A 24,081-nucleotide genomic window follows, 5' to 3' on the forward strand; every position below is an offset into this window, starting at 1 on the left:
AGTTGTTAAATAAATAAAATAAATAAATAAATAAATAATCCTCTAATCAGTGAAACAGAATGACAGCAACAGCAAAAAGTCCTCCAGTACTAGGACATGATTTTAGGAGATGAGCAGACTCAGAGCACTAATATAATAATCAAGGGTAGCCCCCTCAAATGAGGATTTTGCATGTTTTCTTCTTCTCCTCCTCCTAAGTGAGGTTCAGTTACGTTAGCTTTTGGCTGTTATCCTGAACAAGGAGGAGAATGGGAAGAGTTTAGCCAGTAACCAGAAATCTACAAACAATGCACCAGATCTCTTTCCTTGCCCCCCCCCCACCCCCCATCTTTAAACAGTGTCCTTAAATCCTGCTGAAAATGCCAACAGAGCTTCTTGTCCAATAAGATGACCTTTGCTAGGGAACTTGCTTTTTTAGTTGTTTTTTTTAATCAAGATAACACTAGCAGTGTCCATGGAAGCTCTACTAGCTGCTTATAATTGCTCATCAAATTTAACAGAGAGAGTGTGAGAATTGGTAAAATGGAATTTGAAAAATTTTTTAAAGATTAAGCTTATTATCCTAGTTTCATGTGTTGCCATATAGGATAAGAACATTAGAAAAGAATTAGGGATGTGCAGAGGGACGCCATACGTTGCATTCGGGATTCGTATTCGTTGGGGGGGGGGCAGATATGTTGCATTCGGCAAGGTCAGCCCCTGTCACATGGTAGGAGCAACTTGTGCTCCTACCATGTGACAGGGGCTGACCAATGGCACCGGTAGCCCCTGTGACATAGTAAGGGCAAAGGCTATCTGCGCCATTTTGAATACTGGCAACCGAGGGTGTGGGTGCAAGAGATGGCTCCCAGACCCCCCGCTGGACCACCAGGGAGTTTTGGTAAGTCTTGGGGGGGGGGGGGGGGGTTAGGAGGGTGGGGGGGTTTGTTGAAATTGGCTCCTTTAGACGGCCGAATAATTTAACGAAGATTCATTTTATTCGTGGGGAATTGCGATACGTTTCGCTTCCCCATGAATACAACTAATATGGCCCTATACATTGCAGATTGCAAATACGTAGGAAACGAATGCACACCCCTAAAAAGAATTACCATGCTGAGTCAGACCAAAGTCCATCGAGTCCAGTCTCCTGTCTCAGACAGTGGCCAATCCAGGTCAGAAGTACCCAACAGATCCCATAAAGTAGATCTAATTCCTGTTTCTCACTCCCAGGAATAGCAAAAAAAAGTGTCTTTCGTTTATCTGGCTAATAATGTGCTATGGACTTTTCTTCTAGAACTTGTCCAATCTCTTTTAAACCCAGTGTGCTAGTCCCCTTGATCACATCCACTGGCAATAGATTACACAGCTTGATAGTGCGCTGAGTGAAAAAGTACTTTCAATGATCTGTTTTAAATCTGCTGCTTGTTAGTTTCATGGAGTGTCCCCTTGTTTTAGTATTTTCTGGAAGGGTATATAACAGTCATTTGTTTCCTGTTCCATCCCACTCATGGTTTTATAAAAAACTTCTATCATGGTCATCTCTTTTCCCAGCTGAAGAGTCCTAGCCTGAATAGCCTCTCATCACAGGAGAGCCATTCCATGCCCTTTATCATTTTGCGCCACCCTACTTTGCACCTTTTCTAGTTTAGCTATGCTATTCTTGAGATGGCGCGACCAGAACTGCACATAGTACTCAAGAAGTGCTCAGCCCATGGTTCAATACAAAGGGAATATATTTTTTGTTTTGGTCTCCATTCCTTTAGATCATTCCTTTCATTCTATTTACTTTTTTGACAACCAACACATTCCGAGAAGAGGATTTCAAATATATTGTCCACAAAAGATGTCACGGTCCTTTTCCTGGATACTGACTCCCAATACAAAACCTAGCATGTATTTAGTAGTTGGGATTAATTTTCCCTATGTGCATCACATTGCACTTTTCCACATTAAATTTCATCTGCCATTCAGTTGCCCAGCCTTCTAATCTCATAAGGTCCTTCTCCAGTTCCTCACACTCACTGCTGGTTTTGTTTTTTTAAATTGGATTTTAAATCAAAGCACTTACACAATGCCCCATATAACAATCAAATGTCAAAAACAATAAAAATTGAACAAGTATTACAGTCAACTGTGTTTAACCTTTCCTATAAGGAAATTGAGAGGGAATAAAGTAAAAAAAAAAAAAAAAAAGGAATTACACAGTAACAAATAAGGAAAAAGCCATAGCAATGAATTAATCTCCTGTTACTAACCATATGCAAGCTTTACTGGACTGCTATGGGAGCTGGGAAAGATGTTCAAAACCTTACTTGCATCAATAAAAGCTCTAAGCTGTTCAGGAGAAAAGATATAACTAGTAGAATGATATCTAACAGCACTTACAAGGATAGCAGAGTTTAAAGGCAGCACCAATATCCAACACCTCCGGCCTTAAAAGAAGGCAACCTCTTCTCTGCTCCACAATTGCCTTTGAGAAATCAGAAAAAATACGTTTGACCTGGCGATGAAAAGAAGAATTGAGATTTCGAGAATATAGCAACATTACTTTACTAAGGTCCCCATCAGTAATAAAAGAAACAAGAAGGGTGGCATGATCAATGACCTCATATCCAAACATTTTTATAAGTTGGGTAACATTTAAAGAAGGGGAAGGAGCATAGCTAGGTGGGAAAGGTAAGAAAAAAAAAACTTGAGGGTAAATGTTCAGAAGAAATTTGAGACATCCATGAAAAATCTCCTTAAAGTCATAATGGGAAATACTAAAATTCAGGAAGCGAAGATTCAAATGATGTGATTAATTTTCAAGAAATTACACCCTTCTGGAGATGATATTCCACTCTCGAATCAGTTTGGTTTGGACAATGGCCATATTAACCACTCACCACATGCGAGAGCCCTGGGTGGTTCTGCTCAACAACCAGCTTAACCTGAAAAAATTCGTAAACACCAAAGAATGCTTTTTCAAATTGCAGGTACTAAGAAAACTAAAACCACTCCTACACCTCCGAGACTTCCGCTTGGTGCTCCAATCCATCATCTTGTCTAAAGTTGATTACTGCAACTCCCTTCTTCTGGGTCTATCTGCTAACACCACTAAACCTTTACAGATGATCCAGAACGCGACTGCCAGGATTCTCACCAACACTAATAAAAAAGAGAACACATCACCCCCATCCTTCAGAACCTTCACTGGTTACCAATCAAATTCAGGATTCTCTTTAAAGCCCTCATGATGATCCACAAGGCCTTGCATAATATCTCCCCCCTCAATCTAACCTTCCAACTACGGCCGCACATCTCGAACAGACCCATCAGAAGAGCATACAAAGACACTTTGTATACCCCACCTGCTAAAACCTCATTAAGGAAGCGTGCCCTTTCCACAGCTGGTTCTCCCCTTTGGAACTCGCTCCCTCCGGACCTCCGCCAAGAACCCTGCCCTCTGGTTTTCAAAAAGAAGCTGAAAACATGGCTTTTCAGCCAGGCCTTTTCGGAGAGATAATCCTCTCACCGAGGCTCCCCTGGTCATGTCCAACTATAGACTAGTTTTTCAACTCTAAGCCCTCTTAACTATACTTGCACTCCATATATCCCCCAGCTCTTTAACCACACCAGGAGCCAGAGACTACATTAATTCCTTAACTTAGCTGCGGATCAATACGCAGCTAGAAGTCACTTAGTCCCTCTATGAACCTGTAAGTTAAACATTCTTAATGCATTAATGTTTGATTTCTTCCCTTTTAACTTGCCCGCTAGTTATGTTAGCTCTACCCGTTATCCATCAGTTACTCCAGTTTTCCCGTTACTATGGCATTCATCAAAAGTTTATTTTGAAGTGTCATCATGTATAGCCCTATGTTTCTATTACACCACATGTTCATTGTACCCGCCCCACGGTGACAGTTCAGTTTCTATGTAAACCGGTGCGATATGTATCCTATACAGGAACATCGGTATATAAAAGTTAAAAATAAATAAATAATAAATATTATCCAAATCTGCTTAATTGAAGAAATCTTATTACAGTCACCCAGTTTAACTTCATGTAAATTGACCAAGGGATCCAACTTAGACAGAAAAGAATCCAACTTACTAGGTGATACAGCAAGGGCCTGACAAAACAGACATCAGTGCCTGAAGAGATCCAGAGTGACCTCTGTCGGCTTCTGGGAAGGCTGTGGGAGTTCACCTGGTGGCTGAAGAGTGAGAAAATCAGGGTCTGTGACTGCAAAAGTCTTCCCTGGCCCCGGAGCTGCAACTGAAAGTGAAGAGAAAAACTGCCAATGGGGAGAACAAATCCTGCCCTCCACCAGACGAAACGCCGGATGCTGAGCCTTCGACAAGCTGTCCTGCACGGTTGACAGATCATCTTTCTGCACCACTTCAGTCTACAGAAAGGAGTTGCATTTGGGCACTGGCACTGAAGCTTGCTGGCAGGGGCTAAAGGAAACCTCATCCCTAGGAGAGACTAGCGCTCCTCCATCGACGCATCAGCAACACCACTGCCCAAAATGTGAGCAGGAGACGCAAAGAATGTAACTGCTGTCCTTCAAGTTTCGTGGTCTCAGGGGGATAGATCCGTACCTTGCCTTTTGGTTTAGGAGCCATTTCAAAAGGAAATTGAGAGCAAAGAAACAGGCTAGGAGCAGCAGAGAACAGCATCTCAATCATGTGGCCATCTTGTTCCCTCCCCTATCACTTCTGTTTTAACAACTTTGAATAATTTTGTATTATCTGCGAATCTGATCACCTCACTTGTCATTCCCATCTCCGGATAATTTAAACCACGCAGGTACCAGTATCAATCCCTGTCATAGTCCACCGACGACCCTTCTCCATTTGGGTCTTTGTGCTTGCTATTTTGAAATATTTTATTGGTATCTAGAAATTTTTGAGTTTTTAATTGGATATTCCATTCATCAGCTGTTTCAAATAATCTGTTCTTTTTATTAATATGGTTTTACTGCTTTTATTTCTCTTGATTTGTTTTAGGAGGACTGGTGATCTCTCTTTTTCCTTTGTTACATTCATCCGCCACAGGGGCTGACTTTGCTCCTCTTTTGCTCCGTGCCTCTCTTCTTCGGGCTGATGCTGCATGCACCAGCATGGTCTCTTCTTCCCGCACTCGCGGACACTGCATTCCACTTCCTCTTCCGGGCCGTGGGAAGAAGAGACCATGCTGGTGCCGCTGACTCCAGGCCTCCTGCCGTGTTTTGCCCGGGCTATCAGCATTTTAAGCCCGGGCGGAAGATAAGTTCCTATTTCACTGGGGCAGGGGTAGCAGCTGGGCCAGCAGGGGACCAGGAAGTGTCGCAACACACCGGCGGAGAACCGCTGTTCTAAATCACCAATTAACTTATTTTGAAGATTTTCCTCCTACCTTGAGGGGAAAGGGAGAGTTATCTACATATTTTAAAATAGTGACTGGGTGGGTGGATATCAAAATTGTGACTAGTAGTACTCTTACCTTTTCAGATCAAACAAGTGACCTCTGTAAACTCACAATTCTAATACTTACACACAAGTTCTAACCTTTATTAATTCAGAAAATTAATCCAAAAGTCTAGTCTCCCTAAACCCACACAAATCTTAACACTTGCTAATAAATTCCAGCCTTAAAAACTAGCACACAATATACACAGTGATATTAAAAAAAAAAAAAAATGTAAAGGTTAAACTATTAAGATTTTAAGTGTTCTTTCCCAAGTCCCAACTTACCATCAGCAGATGAAGGGAGTTTTAGCTATTTTGCCAAACTTTTTGATTCAAAATTGAAACTTATGGCCATAGGGTTTGCATCTCTGTACAGGAAGGGTAAACTTAAACAAGACTCAGCAGCAGCACCATAGAGCCATCAGCAAGCTATGCTAATCCTTTACATATCTTTGCTACTGCACTGCAATGGTGAAGAGATGCCACCGGATTTTCAAAACTGATGTTTTCCCAACCCTGAAAAGGCCTCTTTCAATTTTTACAAGCTTTACAATAACTACGCTGCCTATTAGAAGTACAGATAACTACTTTAGAATTATACAAAACATTTAGACAGTACACAACTGACACCCAGTCAGGCTAGGGAAACATGCAGTCTTCTACTGCAGTGGCTCTTAACCCAGTTGGGTTTTTCACATTCAATGTCAACAATGACTATGCACAAGAGATATGCAGACAATGGAGGCAGTGCATGCAAATATCTGTCAGGCATATTCATTGTAGATATCCTGAAAACCTGACTGGTCGTGTTCCAAGAACTGGGTTGAGAACCACTGCTCTACTGAATGAAAATCTGGTTTGAAAGTAAACAAGAACTATCACTAGGCCATACCTTATTTAGCAGCCCATCTCAAGGGGCCCGCATGCAGTCCCATAAATTAGAATGGCAACACTCGTTTATCATAATGTCACCATGCCACAGACCAGCGAGTTCTTGACCCAGAGCATACTGTTAGAGCTGTCTGTGGCAGTGGGTCTCAATCTAGTCTTCTGCACCCACCCAGTCAGGTTATCTATATTGAACATGCATGAGAGAGATTTGCATGCATTGCCTCCACTGACTGCAAATCTCTTGTGCATATTCATTGTAGATATTCTGAAAAAACGTGACTGGCTGGGTTGAGAACTACTGCCAGACAGTTGTGACAGAAAACTCTGTAGCTGAATACACCTCCGCCAACCTAGTCTCAAAAACGAGTCTGTTACACAACTACAGTGATCTCAGCTACGATACTGCATTTTAAAAATAAGCAATTCTCTCAGCTACCCAGTCTTCAGAAAAATCACAGTTACATTTATGAACAGCTAAAAATAAAACCTAATTGGGTCACACTTGAGAACAAGGAAGTTTAGATTTCTTTAATAGAACGAATGCTACAACTTGCTTGTATCCCTCTACAATGCACATCAGTCATTATTACAATTGTTCCAATACATTTTAAATCATTTAAAGACTTCTTTTGGTTTATAACAGTGCCACAAAAGCTTTACTAAAAGTCATGGACTGTATGCAGACAGCTGCACATATTTCTGTGACGGGGCGGCTCAAGGCAGTCGACTGCCTGAGGCAAGGGATGAAATGATGCCCGCCCCCAAGATGCAATGCAGGGGGTTGGCATCATTTCATCACCAAGAGGGACGGGGGGGGGGGGGGGTGGGGGAAGAGACCTGGGAGTGGCCATTTTCATGATTTGTAATGTGCAGAATGGAGGGGTAGGTGCCATTGTTCTTAGAGGAGTGGCAGAATCAACGTCAGTGATATTTCTTAGAAGCTGGCAACCCTGAAACACTCCTAGGAACCCTATCATCTGCCTCCCACCCTTCCCCAGCATCTGCCCCTGGGAATGCAGAAGACTGGTGAACAGTGGGAGTGTGTGTGGCACATTCTCTCAGGGCCAGTGCAAGGTTATTATATTTACACTGTACTGCAAAAAAGACACTTGGATCCCAAATGGCATTAGGCTTCTCTAACAGGCACTGGGTGTGGACTTTGCCCACAGCCAGCCATGAATAAATTACAATGATAATATAGTAAACCTTCCATACCATAACTGCCAGCATGCAAACAGTAAAAACCCTTCCTATGAAAAAATAACACTGAAAATATTACACCAGGCCCTAAACACCAATACTACACCTATTAAGAAAACAGAACAAGCCAGGCTGTTGTAAATCCCTACAGAGAAACTGTATGCTAGCAGAATACCTGACCTCAGTCACACAAGCAGAACACAGGCAGACCCTCAAATACAGAATAAAGAGACCATAAAATCTAAATAGAAACATGCAGACAAATACTGTACTGGAAATCACAAGAACCCAGACTCAGTATGTGGAGCAAACATCAAATATAATCAAGAAATATAAATCAACTATCATACCAATAAAAATGGTATGACCAATCAGCTGATTTATAAATATCCAATAAAAACATACAAAAATGTTTTGAAATATAATATTGGTAATTTTTTAAACTGCAGACAAATCACATCCAATAATTAAAACTAATAAAGATAAAACTAAACTTCCCCATTCTCCATACCTGGGAACTTTAGATTTTCAGTCACCCTGAGATTGGAGGAGGGCGCACAAACTTTAACCTCACACACACTCTCTCTCTCACTATCACAAAGTTGCACACACACACACTCTAGAAATCTTTTAGGAGGGTTCAATCCTAACTATAGGCAAATGATGTATAATAAGCAGGGGCTTCACCACTCCTTGCAACCTTAGGCAAGTAACTATCTCCCATCGCCTCAGGTACCTACTTAGATTGTAAGCCATTTTGGGAAGAGACTTACTGTACCCATTTATAATTTGTTGCAAGATGTGTCCTGGTGTAGAGTGCTCTATGAAAAGAATAAATCCTGAACTTAGGTTTTGCTCTTTGGGCCTTATTGATCTTATGGAGGCAGCATTCACAGATCCCAGGAAGAGGGACTCGGCCACTGTACAAGTAACCAGCAGTCAGACTCTAGGTACCCAGTTCTTGAAGAAGCTGTATTCTGTGCTCCCTAGACAAGAGGGAAAGAGATAATAAGGTTGGGAGCGGGGAAGGAGGAAGAGGAACCTCAGGTAGTTGCTTGAGGCCTCATGGTGCTGTAGCCCAGTAAAATCCTACGCCACGTAAGCAGGAAGCCTAAAGGAGCAGTGCGGAAACAGCTGGGCTAAAAATATTTTAAGCATGCATAAAAACTAAACAATCAGAACAGGGAAGCAAGCAAAGCAAACATATCAAAAGAACTGTATTAGAGAGAGAATCATGTTTTCTACTGGAAAATGCCTATATGTAGAGCGCTCTGTATTGCTCCTGACATTAAGAAGATTGACCAGCCATTTCTACCCAAATTGCCAACCACAAGACAGTCAAACTGTCTGTGCAGCAACTTATGCATGTTTATTCTGATTTACTTGCTGGGAAAAAGGCTGAATTGCTAATCCATTTGGTTGACTCGGTATTTCTGGTAACAAAGCCAAGAAATGCAGCCACATATCTGATGCCCCAATATGCTGAAATGGACACATCCAAACAAATATTGTTGGCAGAAACCAGGAATTCTGCTTTTTCGGTGGCAGCCCCCAACATTTGCAACTCCCTCCAGAGGCATTATGCCTGACACAAGATTAAAGTTATGCTAAAAACTTATTTAAGCAAGCCTTTGAGTAAATATTTATAGAGATTTTTTTTCCTGTTCTAAAATTGTTTCGTACAATCTGATTCTGTTTTAAATTGTGTATATAACTTGTAAAGCGCTTAGGTATCTGTAAGCGATTAATAAATAAATTTTAAAAATACACTATTCAGCATGCTTTCTGCTCAAATTAGCAACCTGGGCATTAATTACCAAATTCATCTGCACAACAGACTTTTCAAATTAAAACTGAATGGTGACAAGTAATCATGTCATCTGTGTCAATTACACAGAAAAGCTGCTATGAAATTAGTTTAATTCCTGGCCTTGAAGTCAAAATCAAGATCCAACATCAAAGGGTAATAACTGGTTTCAGTAAACTGGGATGCCAGACTGTTGATGATAAAGCAAACTACAGAAGTGACATTAAGTTTTACCTGTTAATTTAATTTCCTTGAGTCCTGCTACACCAGTCCAGACTAGTAAATTATCTCTAGCAGATGGAGACACAGAATACACCCTTTTTCCAGTGACAGCTTCACTTAATATATATAGTCTAATGTTGCACCAGCAATAGTCAATATTCTTATGTCAAAGCAATGGAACATACCAACTGCCTCTAAAACACAATTAGCTTTAGGGAAAAGAAGAGAGCCTTCATAAACAGAATGGCTGGAGGAAACTTTCCTGTTTGTCCTGCTTAGAAAGCAAACTATCTGTTCCACAAGGAGTGTACCACATGTATTTCTTTACAGCACTGAGCACACCAAGCAATGCCACAGGGAAGATAAATAGCCCAAAAGCAGCAGCCTCGGGCACACCTCAAAGGCAAAAAACCCCCCAAAAAACTGACATTTTCTGCCGAGGGTAACAGTACAGGCCCTGACTTCCCAGGAGGGTCTGGACTGGTATAACAGAACTTAAGGAAAGGAAAACCAAATTTCACCTTCCTGATACACCAGTTCACACTAGTGGGACATACTGAAGCCCATTTGAATGTGAGTGGGAAGGCAGGGCTGTTTTAAGAATGCCTGTCCCAAGACAGTATTTCCCTTGGCTTGAAGATCTAATCCGTAGCTTCTACAAGACTGTAATGACCAAGTGACTGCCTTTCAGATGTTCTCTGGAGAAAGTGCTGCAGACTCTGCTCCAGAGGAAGCCTAGCACTCGCAGAATGAGCACAGAGCACCCTCTGAGGATTTTGAAGCTGCCTGACTCCATGAGATTCACTCAGAAATCCGCTCCCCCCCCCATCTGCTGATAGGAGGGGGAATCCCACAAATACACTGCTCTCGCAGGATGAAAAGGAAGCCATCAGTGATCCAACTTTGAGGAATATCCTTCAAGAACCTGAGATTAAACATCTCAAAAGGAAGAGACAAGAGTTCTAAGAGCCAGAACCAGATTCCATTAGGGCACCGGAGCCCTAAGAGGGTGACAAATATGCTTAACACTGAACTCCCTGAATCTGATGTCTCTACATGAAATAGCTGCAACTGGGACCCTGGAGGGAATTAAAATCTCAGCCCTTGTCCCAAACTCTTCTGCAGGAAGGTCAGCAGACGAGATGGCTACTTCTTGGCTGAGATGGCCAGAAATTTGAAAGAAGCCTCAAGCCTGAAACTCCTGCAGAAAAAGTCATTGATGAAGAACGTTCCTCTCTGAACCACACTCCTCAAGGGTTAGGCAGTTAGGATAAAAGCAAAGCCAGTTCCTGGTGTACTAACTAGACTACAAGCAAATTGGTGAATTCTATTTTTTTTCCTTCTGGCATCTGAATCATCTGCCATCCTTGGGAACTTGTGATTTGGCATTAGATTTGATTGTGGTGGAGCCCCATAATCTATTCTGTTCAGGAAAGATTCCAGTCTGAGCTTGCATGCTCTGGGGTCCAACATATTCCTGTTGAGGTGGTCAGTTTAAATGAATACAACCCATGCAATGTGAACTGTTAAAAACCACACTAAGTTCTGCCCACCAGAACTACCTGCTTGCTTTCTGGGCTAAAACTGGTCTCCCAGCAAGCATGTTCACATACGCAACCATTAAGACAGCAGCTACAATCTGGCCAGCCTGATAACCTTGGATTCCATACTGTTTATAGACCACATGCTGCTTCTTCTTTAGACCCAATTCCCTGAGCTATGTGAGGGGTGACAGAACACATAGCGCTTTTTTTTTTTTTTTTTTTTTTTTTTTAAATGGCTTTACTGCTGTTGCCTAACCCAGTAAGTCCAAAGGTAAGAGAATTAAACCCAAGGGCGGGGGAGGGTGCAACAGAGTTGGAAGGAGAGAGGAGGGAAAGTCTATACATACACAAGTCGGAGTTACAGAGGGACTAGCCAAAGGCCTCTCCTATCAGATCTCCCCTGCTCTACCAGACCCAAATCACTTTACCAAAAAGACTGCTCTACCAGGTTCAAAAAGAGAACCTGGGAATCACTTACCTGATGCTTTTCTATCAGGCCCACAAGGGAACCCAGGAGTCACAATACAAGTCTTGCTCAAACCAGTCCCACAAGGGACCTAGGAAAAAAAAAACAACACACAATCCAGGTCTTTGCTCAACCAGGCCCTGCAGGGAATCCTGGAAGCCATGATGCAGGGCCTGCTCAACAAGACCCCCAAGAGGAACCCTAAGAGCCAAGATCCTGCTCCACTAGGGAAATCAGTACGCAACTGTTGCCATAGGAACAAGCTCCACCAGGGACCAGACCTGAACACTGGGGCCCTAGGAATTTGTGGTTCACATTGCACCAGACAAGCACGTCCACCATCTGCTGGAAAAAGAGAAATACTTCACTACTGCCAGTGCAGCATCTGCCTATATACATCAAGTCATGTCATCATTGAAAAAGGGTGTAGCCTCTGTCTCCATCTGGTAGTATGTGGAAATAACTCACTAGTCTGTACTGGTGTAGCAGGATAAGGAATATTGTATTTTATTATTTTTCCACACAGAATCTGGTACATGATGTTTCATTTGCTACATAAAAGCTGACCTAGAGGGTGTTAGTCTGGAAAATTGTAGTGTTTGAGGAAGTCATGGAAGAATACAAAATTACTACTATTAATAAATTTCTCTACGTGTGGATGTCTGAAAGACTCCAAATAAATCAACAGTCAGGCAATAAGGATTTGAAGTGAGGCAGCTTTAAAAAAAAAAAAAAACAGGGCAGATTAGAGGAGGAGGAAAAAATGCAGTCAGCAATGAAGAAAGGGCAATTTCAATAAGCAATGGGATGATGTGCTCCTCAATAGAAAGCTGCAGATACAGAATAAAAGAAAAATTATATGTTGGGGAAATTGGAGGAGGAAGAGAATGAAAGATCACGTGAAAAGAGAAAGGATGAGATAGCAGATTAAAAAAAAAAAAAAAAGGAGAGAGAGAAGATGAACCAGACCAAGTCAAAAATGGCAAAAAGTATCAAAACCATGTACTTGAAAGACACATGCGCGTTTCAATCAGAAGCAAATGCAAAGTAGCATGTGGAGTGGCACAGGCAAATTAGAGATTATTAGAAAGGGATAGCGCAGTACTTTGAAGCAGGTGTGGATGGTGACGTGGAAGTTGGAAGCTTAATTAGTAGGAACTTGGAGAAATGAAGTCCTGACCAATCGATTCTGTAAAAGCTATTTAAATGTTACATTCAGCAGGTGGTAACCAGTACTTCTGGAGGTGGCAGAAGGAGCTGAAAGATCAGAGTTCAGAATTATTTCAGTAATATGTATAATGAGGTGGAGGAGAATAGAAGAACAAAAGTCGAGGAGAATTAAAAAAAAACAACCCAAGAACGAAGGAAAATAAAAGCTGAGCGGTCTCCCATCTTCAGAACAGGACTGGTCAATCAAAAAGAAAACCAAAGAAAAGGAAGAGCGAGTCAGCCACTCAAAAGTGGTAAGAAATTCAAAATTTAAAAGCCACAGAACCAATGGGACAAGCAGAGAGAGAAAATAGCAAGGAACCTAAGAGAGGCAGCAGAGGAATCCCAACAGTGAGAGACTTGGAAACAGGAAGAGTAACCCTCCAGGATCCTTGAATACGCCACCTCAAGAAAGCGCTTGAATCAGGAAAGGGCAAGGGAGGGGCGCAAGACCAAACGGTCCACCACAGCGAAGGCGGCCGACACTGGCACATGGGAAAGAGGGCAGCTGGGCAGAAAGGATACAACTAAGGAAAATAGATGTGAGCGCAATTTCAATAAAAGGAGGGGGTGAACTGAATCAAAATAGCTCAAAGAGATCAATCAAGTAAGTACAGCAAGCTTTAGTAATTTAAAAACAGCAAAGTAAGAGACATTAGGAGCAGATGGCTGAAGACTGATCTGTTGAGAACAATACAAGAGCAGATTTTAAGACGGAAAATTCAGAAAGTAACAGCACTGATAAGCATACAACTAACATCTTCCAAACAAAAGTAAGGAGGTGGAGACTGGCAGAGAGCGGTTTGAGAAGATCAGAGTCATAGTAAAAAAAAGGAACACAAAGGAAAAACCAACAGTGTTTTGGTTTCTTTTATCTTTTTTAAACAAGTGAAGGGACAGAAAGGAAGACAAAAAATGGAGGGCTGGGACAGATGATCCAGATTACCAAACATTATAGAAATCTAGACAAAAAAGTGTAAGAGAGGAGAAATAAGGAGACAAATAGTGTGAAGGATGGACATGAAAAGAAATACCCAACTTTACTGTGTTAAAAAAAAAACTGTCACCAGAAATTAAACTGTTGTAGTAATCTTTCTGGGTGATAAATCTTCCAATCAAAAAAAGAACAAAGTCCTGGTGATCAATATTTTCAGGCAGTTGTGCCGGCTTGGCCCTTCTTCCCATCAGCAGCCTTGAAGGCAGGCCTAGAGTGGGGGGATTAGCCAGGGCCTGGAGGCAACAGCTTCAGATTGGGGCATAAATACTAGAGCTTTAAAATCAATTTGTGCAGAAGAGGTGGTGGCTGACTGGCCAAAAAAAGTGGTGTTAGTAGATAGAGAGAGGAAGGACAAACAGCAGACCAAGTTGCAAAATCTTTGGAAAAATGTTTGTCAGCTTTCTTCCGAGAACAAGAGAGATCTGTGTACTAAGTCTTTTTAATCAATGTACTCAGCAAGCAAGAGCTGGAAGGTATAAGGGGGAAAAAGGCATTTCTACAAAGTGGGTTTTATTAAGAAAAGCATTCTAAAGCATCATTCCCTTCTGACTGAATCCCCCATGTACCATACAATGAAAGGAAAAGATGGGCCTGGGGAAGAGTTTAGAAACAGCGTTTGTGCTTCCTTTCAGTTTATTTAATTTAAGTATCTTGCGCCAGCTGCAGCTCTGCCAGTGGATCTGTTTATTATCTGCTGGAAGGGCTGCAACACATCACAGGGATGAGTGACCCTTGGTATTATGGGGAATATTTCTGCAAGGCTCCTACTGAATTTTTTCCCATAATGCACCTCATGGTACCTCTGGCAGATTAGATTAAAATTATCATTTTGTTTTCTGGTCATGTTTGTTGATTTTTTATTTTTTTTTATTATTATTATTGGTGAGGGGAAGGGAAATGAGAAAAAAAATCTTGACAGCACTGGATATCAAAGTCCTCCATTTAGCCACAGCACAGGTGAAGCCACACAAAAATTGCTCACATTGCCCTCTAAAATGTGCCTCATCTCTGCTCTGGGTGATTCACCCTCCTCCCACCAGAAATTCAACCTCCTTATCTCTGCAATCTTTGGTTTCTCTGCTAAAACTGTCAGCAATACTTCCCAACCAGGGCCAACTGTAATGGTGTTTTTAATGATGTGAACAATGCTTCCACAGAGAACATGCCAGAGACCACCAAGTCATTTGACACAGGCCAAAAAACTTTCAGACGGTAATATAATTTCGATCACCAGCAACCTAAGCCAGATTTGAACCACTGACTTAATGATGAAAGGCTCTATAATTCTGTGCCAGTTACTTTTGATCATACAATTGTGCCATGCCCTCTGTTTTTAAAGATGTTCCCACAGTCTACTTTTTAGACTAGGAGTGGAAAAAAAAATGTTCTAACCTGGGCACTATTCAAAATATTTTAGAAGCCAAAAGAAAAATCAGCCCCTACACCTTTTTTTTTTTTTACTTTTTATATTATTTCTCTTTATTCAACAAAAAAAGGTTAAAAAAAAAAAAAGAGGAATTGCTTCTACCACAGCAGAGCATTCTGTCAACCAGCTGAGGATGATGGGTCACTATCAGGCCGATACAGTAAACAAGGCGGAAGAGCACTCCCGGCACGCGCGATTCAGTAACTTAATTTATTTAAGTTAGGGCCTGAGTTTGACAGCCAATGCTCAATTTTGCCAGCGTCCGTTCTCAAACCCGCTGTCAGCCACGGGTTCGGAAACCAGACGCCGGCAAAATTGAGCGTCTGGTTTTCAACCCGCGAGCCCAATTAAAATTTTTTTTTAATTAATTTTAACTTTTTTTTTTTAAACTTTTGGGGGCCTCAGACTTAATATCGCCATGATATTAAGTCGGAGGGTGCACAGAAAAGCAGTTTTTACTGCTTTTCTGTGCACTTCCTCGGCGCTGGCAGAAATTAATGCCTACCTTTGGGTAGGCGCTAATTTCTTAAAATAAAATGGTGTGGCTTGCCTTCACATTTTACTTACTGAATCGCGTGGGAATGACTAATAGGGCCATCAACATGCATTGGCATGTTATGGGCGCTATTACTCTCGGGGGGTGGGGGGGGGGGGTTGGATGCGCGTTTTCGACACGCTATTACCCCTTACTGAATAAGGGGTAAAGCTAGTGCATTGAAAACGCACGTCCAAATGCCGGTTAACAGTGCGCTCCACCAGAGCGCACTGTACTGTATCGGCCTGTATATTAGTGTGCACACACTTTACAACAGATAAGAATGTCAAACTATAAACTTTCTTTCAGTTTTACTGGCATTTAAGGAGCAGTTTTATTCTTCCAAAATTTTAAATATGATTTTATGAACTAAAAAAAAAAATTTACAGGGATGTTTTTGCTGCTTTCTTGTCTTGTGTAAAGAAATCCCATAGCTCTCAGATGTGAAAAGGACACCAAAAGTATTCAGCTGTATATTCTTTATGTATGAATGTGCTGCTATCCTGCACAGACTCTGAAGGAAGCATGCTCACTTTATCAAGAAAAACAAGCATCATCTCCTGCCTTCCTTTCTTAAAACTGAAATGAATAGTAGTATCCTGTAACACTTTCTGCACACTTTAAGGGGACACAATGGTTTTACACCAACTTTAATTTTATAGTCCTCATACAGGTACAAAATAAATCCACAAATGGAAGCAGAGCACTAACAAGGACTTCCATGCAGAACTAATGGAACCTACTTTCTGGGAAGCGGGTGCAAGTTTGGGCATTGAAAAAAGAATACCCCTATCAGGATCCCCTTGGACCCCCTGTCATTTACTGAAAATTGGGTTTGGACAGAACACTGAACAGAGAAAAGAGGAACACAAGGACACACACACAATGGTGATCTTGTGAACCTTCTTTCCATTGAAAACTAAGTTAAAAAGGTAATCATTTGTATTTCATGATTAGTGCTTATTATTGGTCGTATGGACAGACCAGGCCTAATGGGGAAGAGCCAACGTGGATTAGCAAAATAAAGTCTTTCCTTACCAATTTACCACAGTTATTTGAAGGTGTTAAAACAAATGGATAAGGGTGAATCAGTCAATATAGTGTATTTGGAATTTCAGAAATGATTTGATAAAATCCCTCATGAGAAATTTCTCAGGCAACTAAAAAGTCATAGGATTGGAGGTGATGTCATTTTGTGACTTGGTAACTGGTTAAACGACAAGAAACAGAATTTGACTAAATAGTTAGTTTTCCCAATGGACAAATGTAAATAGTGGCATCTCCCAGAGATCTGTAGTGGGATTAATGCTATTTAACATTCATAAATGATCTGGAAAAAGGAGCAACAAGTGAGATGGTCAAATTTTCAGATAATACAACATGATTCAAAGCTGTAAAAACATGAACAGACTGAGGAACTGCAAAAGGACCTTATGAGTGTGAGGAACTGGGTATCTAAATAAAAGATAAAATTTAAAGTGGAAAAACTGCAAAAGGATGCACATGCAAAAAAAGAATCCTAACTATGGCACACAAAGCTGGATTGCAGATTAGAAATCACCACCCAGGAAAAGGATCTTGGAGTCATTCTATCTAAACATTACACTGAAATCTTCAACTCAGTGTGCAGCAGCAGCCAAAAAGGCAAATGTTAGGAATAGGTGGAACAAGTAAATAGGGAACAGTTATTTACCTTCACAAATAATATTAAAGCTAGGGGACAATATGAAACTAGCAGGTGGCAGGTTTAAAATAAAATTGGAGAAAGTTTTTTGGGGGTTCTTTTTTTTTTTTTTTTTTTTTTTTTTTTTTTAACTCAACATAGAATAAAGATGCAGATTTTGTTGCCAGAGGATGTGATCAAGGCATCTAGCATACTGAGGTTTAAAAGGCGTTTGAAAAATTCCTTAAACCATCATTAGACAGATAGGGGAATTGGGAGCCAGCAACAAGAAACGGATCTATGCTTTGGGTCCTCCAAGTACTTCCTAATAATCTAGAGAAAGGCCACTGTGAGACAGGATTCTGGGCTCGATGTACCTTTGGTATGAATCAGCACGGCATTTATGAAATTATGCCATTTCTATTTTGCAACTACTAGGGGCTTTGTTGAGATACTGATTTAAACATAGAAAAGCTTCTCATTTCTAGCCGTTTAGGTCTCACAGACCTTTCCCAGACTATTTGCTCTTTAGAGGCACACACTACATGCAGTGTTTCTGCTCACTCCCCCCTCCCCAACCCCCAACCATAGCTACTCTGCACTTTTTAAGAGGTCACAACATCTCTAAAGGGTAACTGGTTGGGGTTGCCATCTTTAAAAATGGCATATTTGGATCATTTTCTATGCATGCATATAGCCAACGTATTCACATATAATGTAAACACAGAGCATCTCAAGAAACCTGCCTGGGAAAGTTCACTTAGTAACTAGAAAATTAACATATCCTACTGTTTGGGGGAAGATAGCTTGCATTGCCGACAGACCAGTGCATTAAATTCAATATATATTGCACATAGAAAGTTTAGTCATATTTTAAATGCAAGAAAGTCCAGTTACGATTGAAGATGGGAATCGCGCCAACTTACAGCAACAATTTACTCAAGCATGGCTGCTGTCCAATTGTGAAAAGCCTTGGTCTTTCAGGAACAAAAGAAAACAAATCAAGAGTTTAAAAATGAAAACAGTGCGCAAGTCTTTTTTTCTTATCTCCTCAGTAACTATTTTTTAAATTCAGTAATATCGATTTACATAAGAGTATCTTTTCAGGAAAGCGTAAAAAAAGTATACAGATAAACATATTAAAGACCGGATTCTATACAAACGCACACAGAATAATAATAATAATAATAATAATGCAATGCGTTTTATAATAATGCATTTTCGAAAAATATCCTCACGGAAGACAATATTTGAAAGTTAGACAGTGAGGAAAAATATCGAGGCTCGAAATCAAGACTGACTTCAGGTTATTCTGCGGGGAAGATTCGAACCTGTCTACAAACCCCATTTGGACACTTGGGATCTTCCAACATACAAACAACTTAAAACCGACAAGAGACACAACCCGACAACATCGCGTCCTCAGAGTAAAGACGAGAGACGCTCAACAGCTTCCCACCCTCCGACTTCCAAAGAGGAGGACGAAAAAGCAAAGAAGTGAAAGGCGCTAGCGAAGGGTCTGGGCAGCACCCGAGCTGCCGCGTGCTGGACGTCGGGTGGGGGGGGGGGGGGGGGGTGCCGCCGCTGGCTCAGGATCGGGAAACCCGACTTACCATGTATAAGGTGAAAGGAAAACAGAGGAGGAAAAGCCAGATGTAGAGGTGCAGGGCGTTCACGAAGGTATTCTGATGGGGATCGTAGTACCAGCCCCCGGTGATGGAAGCCCAGACTCCCTGCCGGAGGATCTGCAGGGTCTGCGAGCCCATCGCGGCTCCGAGAGCTAGTGAGGACCTCCGAGAGACTCGGGGGAGGCCGCTGCGCCACGCATTTATCCTCCCTTGTAAGCGAACGGCAGGGCTCGAAAACCGGTGACTGGCCTAGGCAGCGTTGCAGCAGCCATCTTGTCTCCCAGCAGCCGGAAGACTGACCCTGAGCCTGGTCCTCCAAGGCTGATCGCCGCTATGCCTCCACGGCTGGCGCTGCCCCAAGCCTCCCCGCTGACTGCAGTAGGAAGATCAACGAGAGCTGGGCTAGAAGGGCTCCGCGAGGACTCAGCGGTTCGGCGCAGGAGCGCGCGCCGCCCTGGTGGCTGAAGGGATAAATGAATTTCGGATCTTCGCTCTTCCACTGGATGGAAAGAAAGGTGTTTGGGGAACAAATTGTCCGATTTCCCAGAGCAAATCCTGCTGGTACCGCCTTTCCCGGAGGAAGGACCCGCGGAAAGACTTGGGTGACATGGTTAACAACCACTTCAAAGTCGGGTTCATATGTGCTAATACGCTCGACAGTTCCGTGGGAATTGCTCACGCATACTAACTGCTCTTATTTCTTAGTTCTAAGCACAGTTTGCCTTTCTGTTGTTCTCCTAGTCCAATCAGTTTCTGCTGAGGGTTAGTAATTAGTTACATCTTGTCCTAATGTCTCTTTATAGTAATTATATGAATAGCTTTCATTTTGCCATTTATCCTGTTGTCTCATTTCACTGTTGGCTACACTTGTAGCTACACTTGTAGCATTTTACTGTTGACATACCCATTTATAAAACATAGTGCAATGATTTATTTTGGCATGAGTTAAATAGTTACAGTTAACACGAAGAAAAAGAAGCATAACTTTTATCAGTCATGTCTGCTACACTAGCATCCGAAAGGCTGCTTTTGGAAAGCCACTGGAAAACATTTAACTGTACATTACCAAGAACTTAAATTGCAGACACATCAAAATGTATTCCAAGCATATTTAAATGTCATCTTTGATATTAATGTAAGCATTCTTGTTACACATGGTGGTTCGCAGGCTGCTCCTGCGAATTACCTCACTCATCTCTCTGGCAGGGCCTTCCCGATGGGCTTCCAATGGCAGCCCTGGCACTCCGGACATCAGCACAGCTGATGTCCGGAGTGCCAGGGCTGATCAGACATCTGCTAGCCCTGCTGCTCCTAGGGTGTGCGCATACCCAAAGCTGCCTAATTTAAAGGGCCCATGGCGGGAAAACGCTGGAGTTGCCTTCTGATGACATCACCGCTACGGCCTATAAAAGGCATTTGCTGAAACTCCTCCAGCGCCTCAGCAACAGGTCTCCCTACTTGATAGTAGTGTTGCTCCAGCATCTTGTCATGTTACAGCATGTCTGTCTCCAGTTCTTCAATCAAGCATGCTTGTCTTCATCTCTTCAGTTTCTTCCGTGTTGCCCAACTGTTCTTCTCCTCGTATTATCTGTCCTGCCTTTCCATTCGGAAGGATACCTGGTTTGACCTTGACCTCTGCCTGTTAATGACCACTGCCTGACTTCTGGATATTCTCGACCGCCGCCTGCCACTGTCCACAGCCTGCCTCTGGATACACCTGGCCTCTGTCTAAATCAACCCAGCTATCCTCAATGAATTGCTCTGCCATCAGCAGAGGCCCCCCACCCCAAGACTGCCAGCCCCGGTACCCAAACGCTCAACCCAAAGGGAACGAGCCCTGGTAAAGGCGAAGCTCCAGCTTTTCCTCTGCTTCATCCAAGTCTGCCTGCAGATGGTAGGGACCTGCAGGGCTCCTCCCTGCAGGTTGCATCAACCCTGCCTCAGCCCAAGGGTCCATAAACATGACAGGTTGCCAAGGCCATACATGTAGTGAACGTGACATCCCTGCAGGTCATCCTGGGTCTAGCCCATAAGCTGCAGAATCAGCAAACAATTCTTGAAATCCTGACTGCCTCCATGAACCTGTTGTCCACTCGACTGGACACACTGACTACCTTGGCGGTCCCACCGCCTCCTGCATCACTGCTGCTGCCACCTGTAGCCTCCAGCTGTCCTATACCTCAGCTGCCAGCTCCACCCCAGTATGCCGGGGACCCCAAACAATGCCGTTAATTTTTTAATCAGTACCATATGCACTTTTCTCTACAAGGACCATTGTTCCCCGATGACTTGACAAAGACGACATACATTCTCTTCCTATTGGATGGAACAGTCCTAGTCCGTTGTGATGTTTCCCACGAATGTCGGTATATAAAAATAAATAAATAGTGTGGGCCTCCCCGCTCTAGGAATGAGTGGATTCTCTGCTGCACAACTTACAAACTGTCTTTGAGGAGCCTGGTCATATGGCCACTATGGTGTCTGATTAATCTACCTCTGCCAAGACACAAGAGCCCTTGCTAGGTATGCTATTAAGTTCCAGACCCTGGCAATAGAGCTCAACTGGCGAAAGAACAGTCTTATTGCAACCTTTCTTGAGGGAGTCTCTAAAATTAACGATGAGCGTGCTGCTCAGGATCCCCCAGTCTCCTTAGAAGGACTTATTGACTAACTGGAAAGACTGACCACTGTCTCCAGCAGAGAGCATGAGAGATCCGCCCACCTTGAAGGAACATTAGATTGGAACCCCAGTTTCAACATCTGCTTTTGCCTCCAGCTCCTGCTTCCTCAACCTCGCAGTAGAAGAGGACCGGAAGGCTCATCTGCATACTACTCCCAGCATTCCCTGGGAGAGGAGTCCAGAGGTCACTGCAAGTGATCCAGGGATTGAATTCCACAGCCCCAGCTTCCAGAGGCCCCGCACCCTTTGCAGTAGAAGAGGACTGGAAGTGCGCACAAATTTCAACACCTTCAATTCTTTGACTGAAGATTAATTTAATGGTGGTTAAAGAGGGCTGGTAAGTGTAGCTTTGGGAAAACTTTTGACTTATAAAAGTTTGGAGAAAGGTGAAATAGTGGGATATATTCTTTAGAATTTGTGTGTGTCTGAGGTAATAAGCAAGCCAGAGATAGTTAATTCTAGTGTCTGTCTTTCCCACCCACTCAACCCTTGATTTTTAGGCAAGAGACACTTTCTAATTAAAAATCAATCAGGGTCTTATCTAAATCATACTATTGTATCAGACCTTATTGAAAGTTTAATTGTCCCATTGTAGGACCCTAGCTGATTAATTAGTAAATTCACCTGTAAATTTAAAGTTCTCTAATTCCAATTATCTTAGTACTTGACTCTTTATCCATTCTCTTGCTGCAGGTCTTAGATGACATCTACTGTTTTGCTTTTATGTTTTTTGTTTTTGTTTTTATTTATACTGCTCTATGAGTTTCGTTAGCTAATTTGTTTACATTACAATGTTTATTTTGATCTAGTTTACCCTTTTCCAAGTTCCACAACCTTGTTCTATGTAATGCCTATTGGCAAAAATTTATGTTCAGTTTCAATGTAAACCGATGTGATTTGTATTTCATACAGGAACACCGGTATATAAAAATCTAAAAATAAATAAATACCCTAAACTTAACTAGGAATTCAATAAAATTAAGATGAAGGCAGCATTCCAGCAGCAAGAGGGGGGGGGGGGGGGGCTATCCAGTCTTTTGCATTGAGTGTCACATGTATGATTTTTTTACCTGCTGGTGAGAGATTGTATGTGTGCACTCGGTGCAAAGAGCTCCTGGCTCTCAGGGAACGAGTCCGATCTCTGGAGGCTAGAGTAGCAGACTTGGAAGAGCTGAGGCACACAGAGAGGTACACTGATGAGAACTTCAGGGACATAGTAACAAAGTCCCAAATCCAGTCTGGCAGCCCCAGTGCTGCCTTGGATCAGAAAGGTCTCCCAGATGGAGAACATCACCCTGGTGTAGCAAGAAGTGATTCTGTAACAAGGACCTGCTCTCCAGGTGATGAACTGTCCGCTCACACTGAGGACAAGTCTCCCAGGGCTACTGCCCAGGAGGGAAGGGTTAGGCTGGCCATCATAGTTGGTGATTCAATTATTAGAAATGTAGATGGCAGGGTGGCTGTTGGACATGAGGACTGTCTGGTCATTTGCTTGCCTGGTGCGAAGGTGGCAGACCTCATGCCTCACCTAGATAGGATTATAGACAGTGCTGGGGAGGAGCCGGCTGTCGTGGTACATGTGTGCACCAACAACGTAGGAAAATGTGGGAGAGAGGTTCTGGAAGCCAAATTTAGGATTTTAGGTAGAAAGCTGAAATCCAGAACCTCCAGGGTGGCATTCTCTGAAATGTTTTCTGTTCCACGTGCAGGTTCCCAGAGGCAGGCAGAGCTCCAGAGTTTCAATGCGTGGATGAGACGATGGTGCAGGGAAGAGGGATTCAGATTTGTAAGGAACTGGGGAGCCTTTTGGGGAAGGGGGAGACTTTTTCGAAATGATGGGCTCTACCTTAACCAGAGTGGAACCAAGGTACTGGCACTAACTTTTAAAAAGGAGATAGAGCAGCTTTTAAACTAGAACAAAGGGGAAAGCTGACAGTTACTCAGCAGTGCATGGTTCAGAGGAATGTATCCTTGAACGATACTAATGAAACAGGAGAGTTAGGGCATCCCAGAGAGGGTCCAATAAAAGCAAATGGAAGTCCATGTGCCTATAGGTAAAAAAAATCACCTGAGCTACAGATTTCCAAATTATCCCTAACAACTGAAAAGCAGGTTGTTAATATAAATAAAAAAACACACTTTGACATATCTGTATGCCAATGCTAGAAGTCTAAGAAGTAAGATGGGAGAGTTAGAGTGTATAGTAGTAAATGATGAGATTGACATAATTGGCATCACAGAGACCTGGTGGAAGAAGGATAACCAATGGGACAGTGTTATATCAGGGTACAAATTATATCGCAATGATAGGGAGGATCAACTTGGTGGGGGTGTGACACTTTATGTCCGGGAGGGTACAGACTCCAACGGGATAAAAATCATACAAGAGACTAAA

General features: G+C 42.4%; 1 protein-coding gene across 9 annotated transcripts in view; it reads right to left on the bottom strand.

The window, feature by feature from the left end:
• Window positions 1-19,403, bottom strand: part of PCNX1 (pecanex 1) — a 380,420-nt gene extending 361,017 nt beyond the window's left edge. For all 9 annotated transcript variants that reach the window (XR_003856303.1, XM_029598749.1, XM_029598753.1 and 6 more), the window contains exon 1: window positions 18,992-19,403. Coding sequence is in view for 8 of the 9 variants with exons in the window: in XM_029598749.1 (XP_029454609.1) it covers window positions 18,992-19,144 (153 nt within the window). In the remaining variant the exon portion in view is untranslated. The remainder of the gene's footprint in view (window positions 1-18,991) is intronic.
• Window positions 19,404-24,081: the final 4,678 nt, after the last annotated feature.

This window comes from Rhinatrema bivittatum, chromosome 4 (assembly GCF_901001135.1).
Source record: "Rhinatrema bivittatum chromosome 4, aRhiBiv1.1, whole genome shotgun sequence".
Classification (NCBI taxonomy): domain Eukaryota; kingdom Metazoa; phylum Chordata; class Amphibia; order Gymnophiona; family Rhinatrematidae; genus Rhinatrema; species Rhinatrema bivittatum.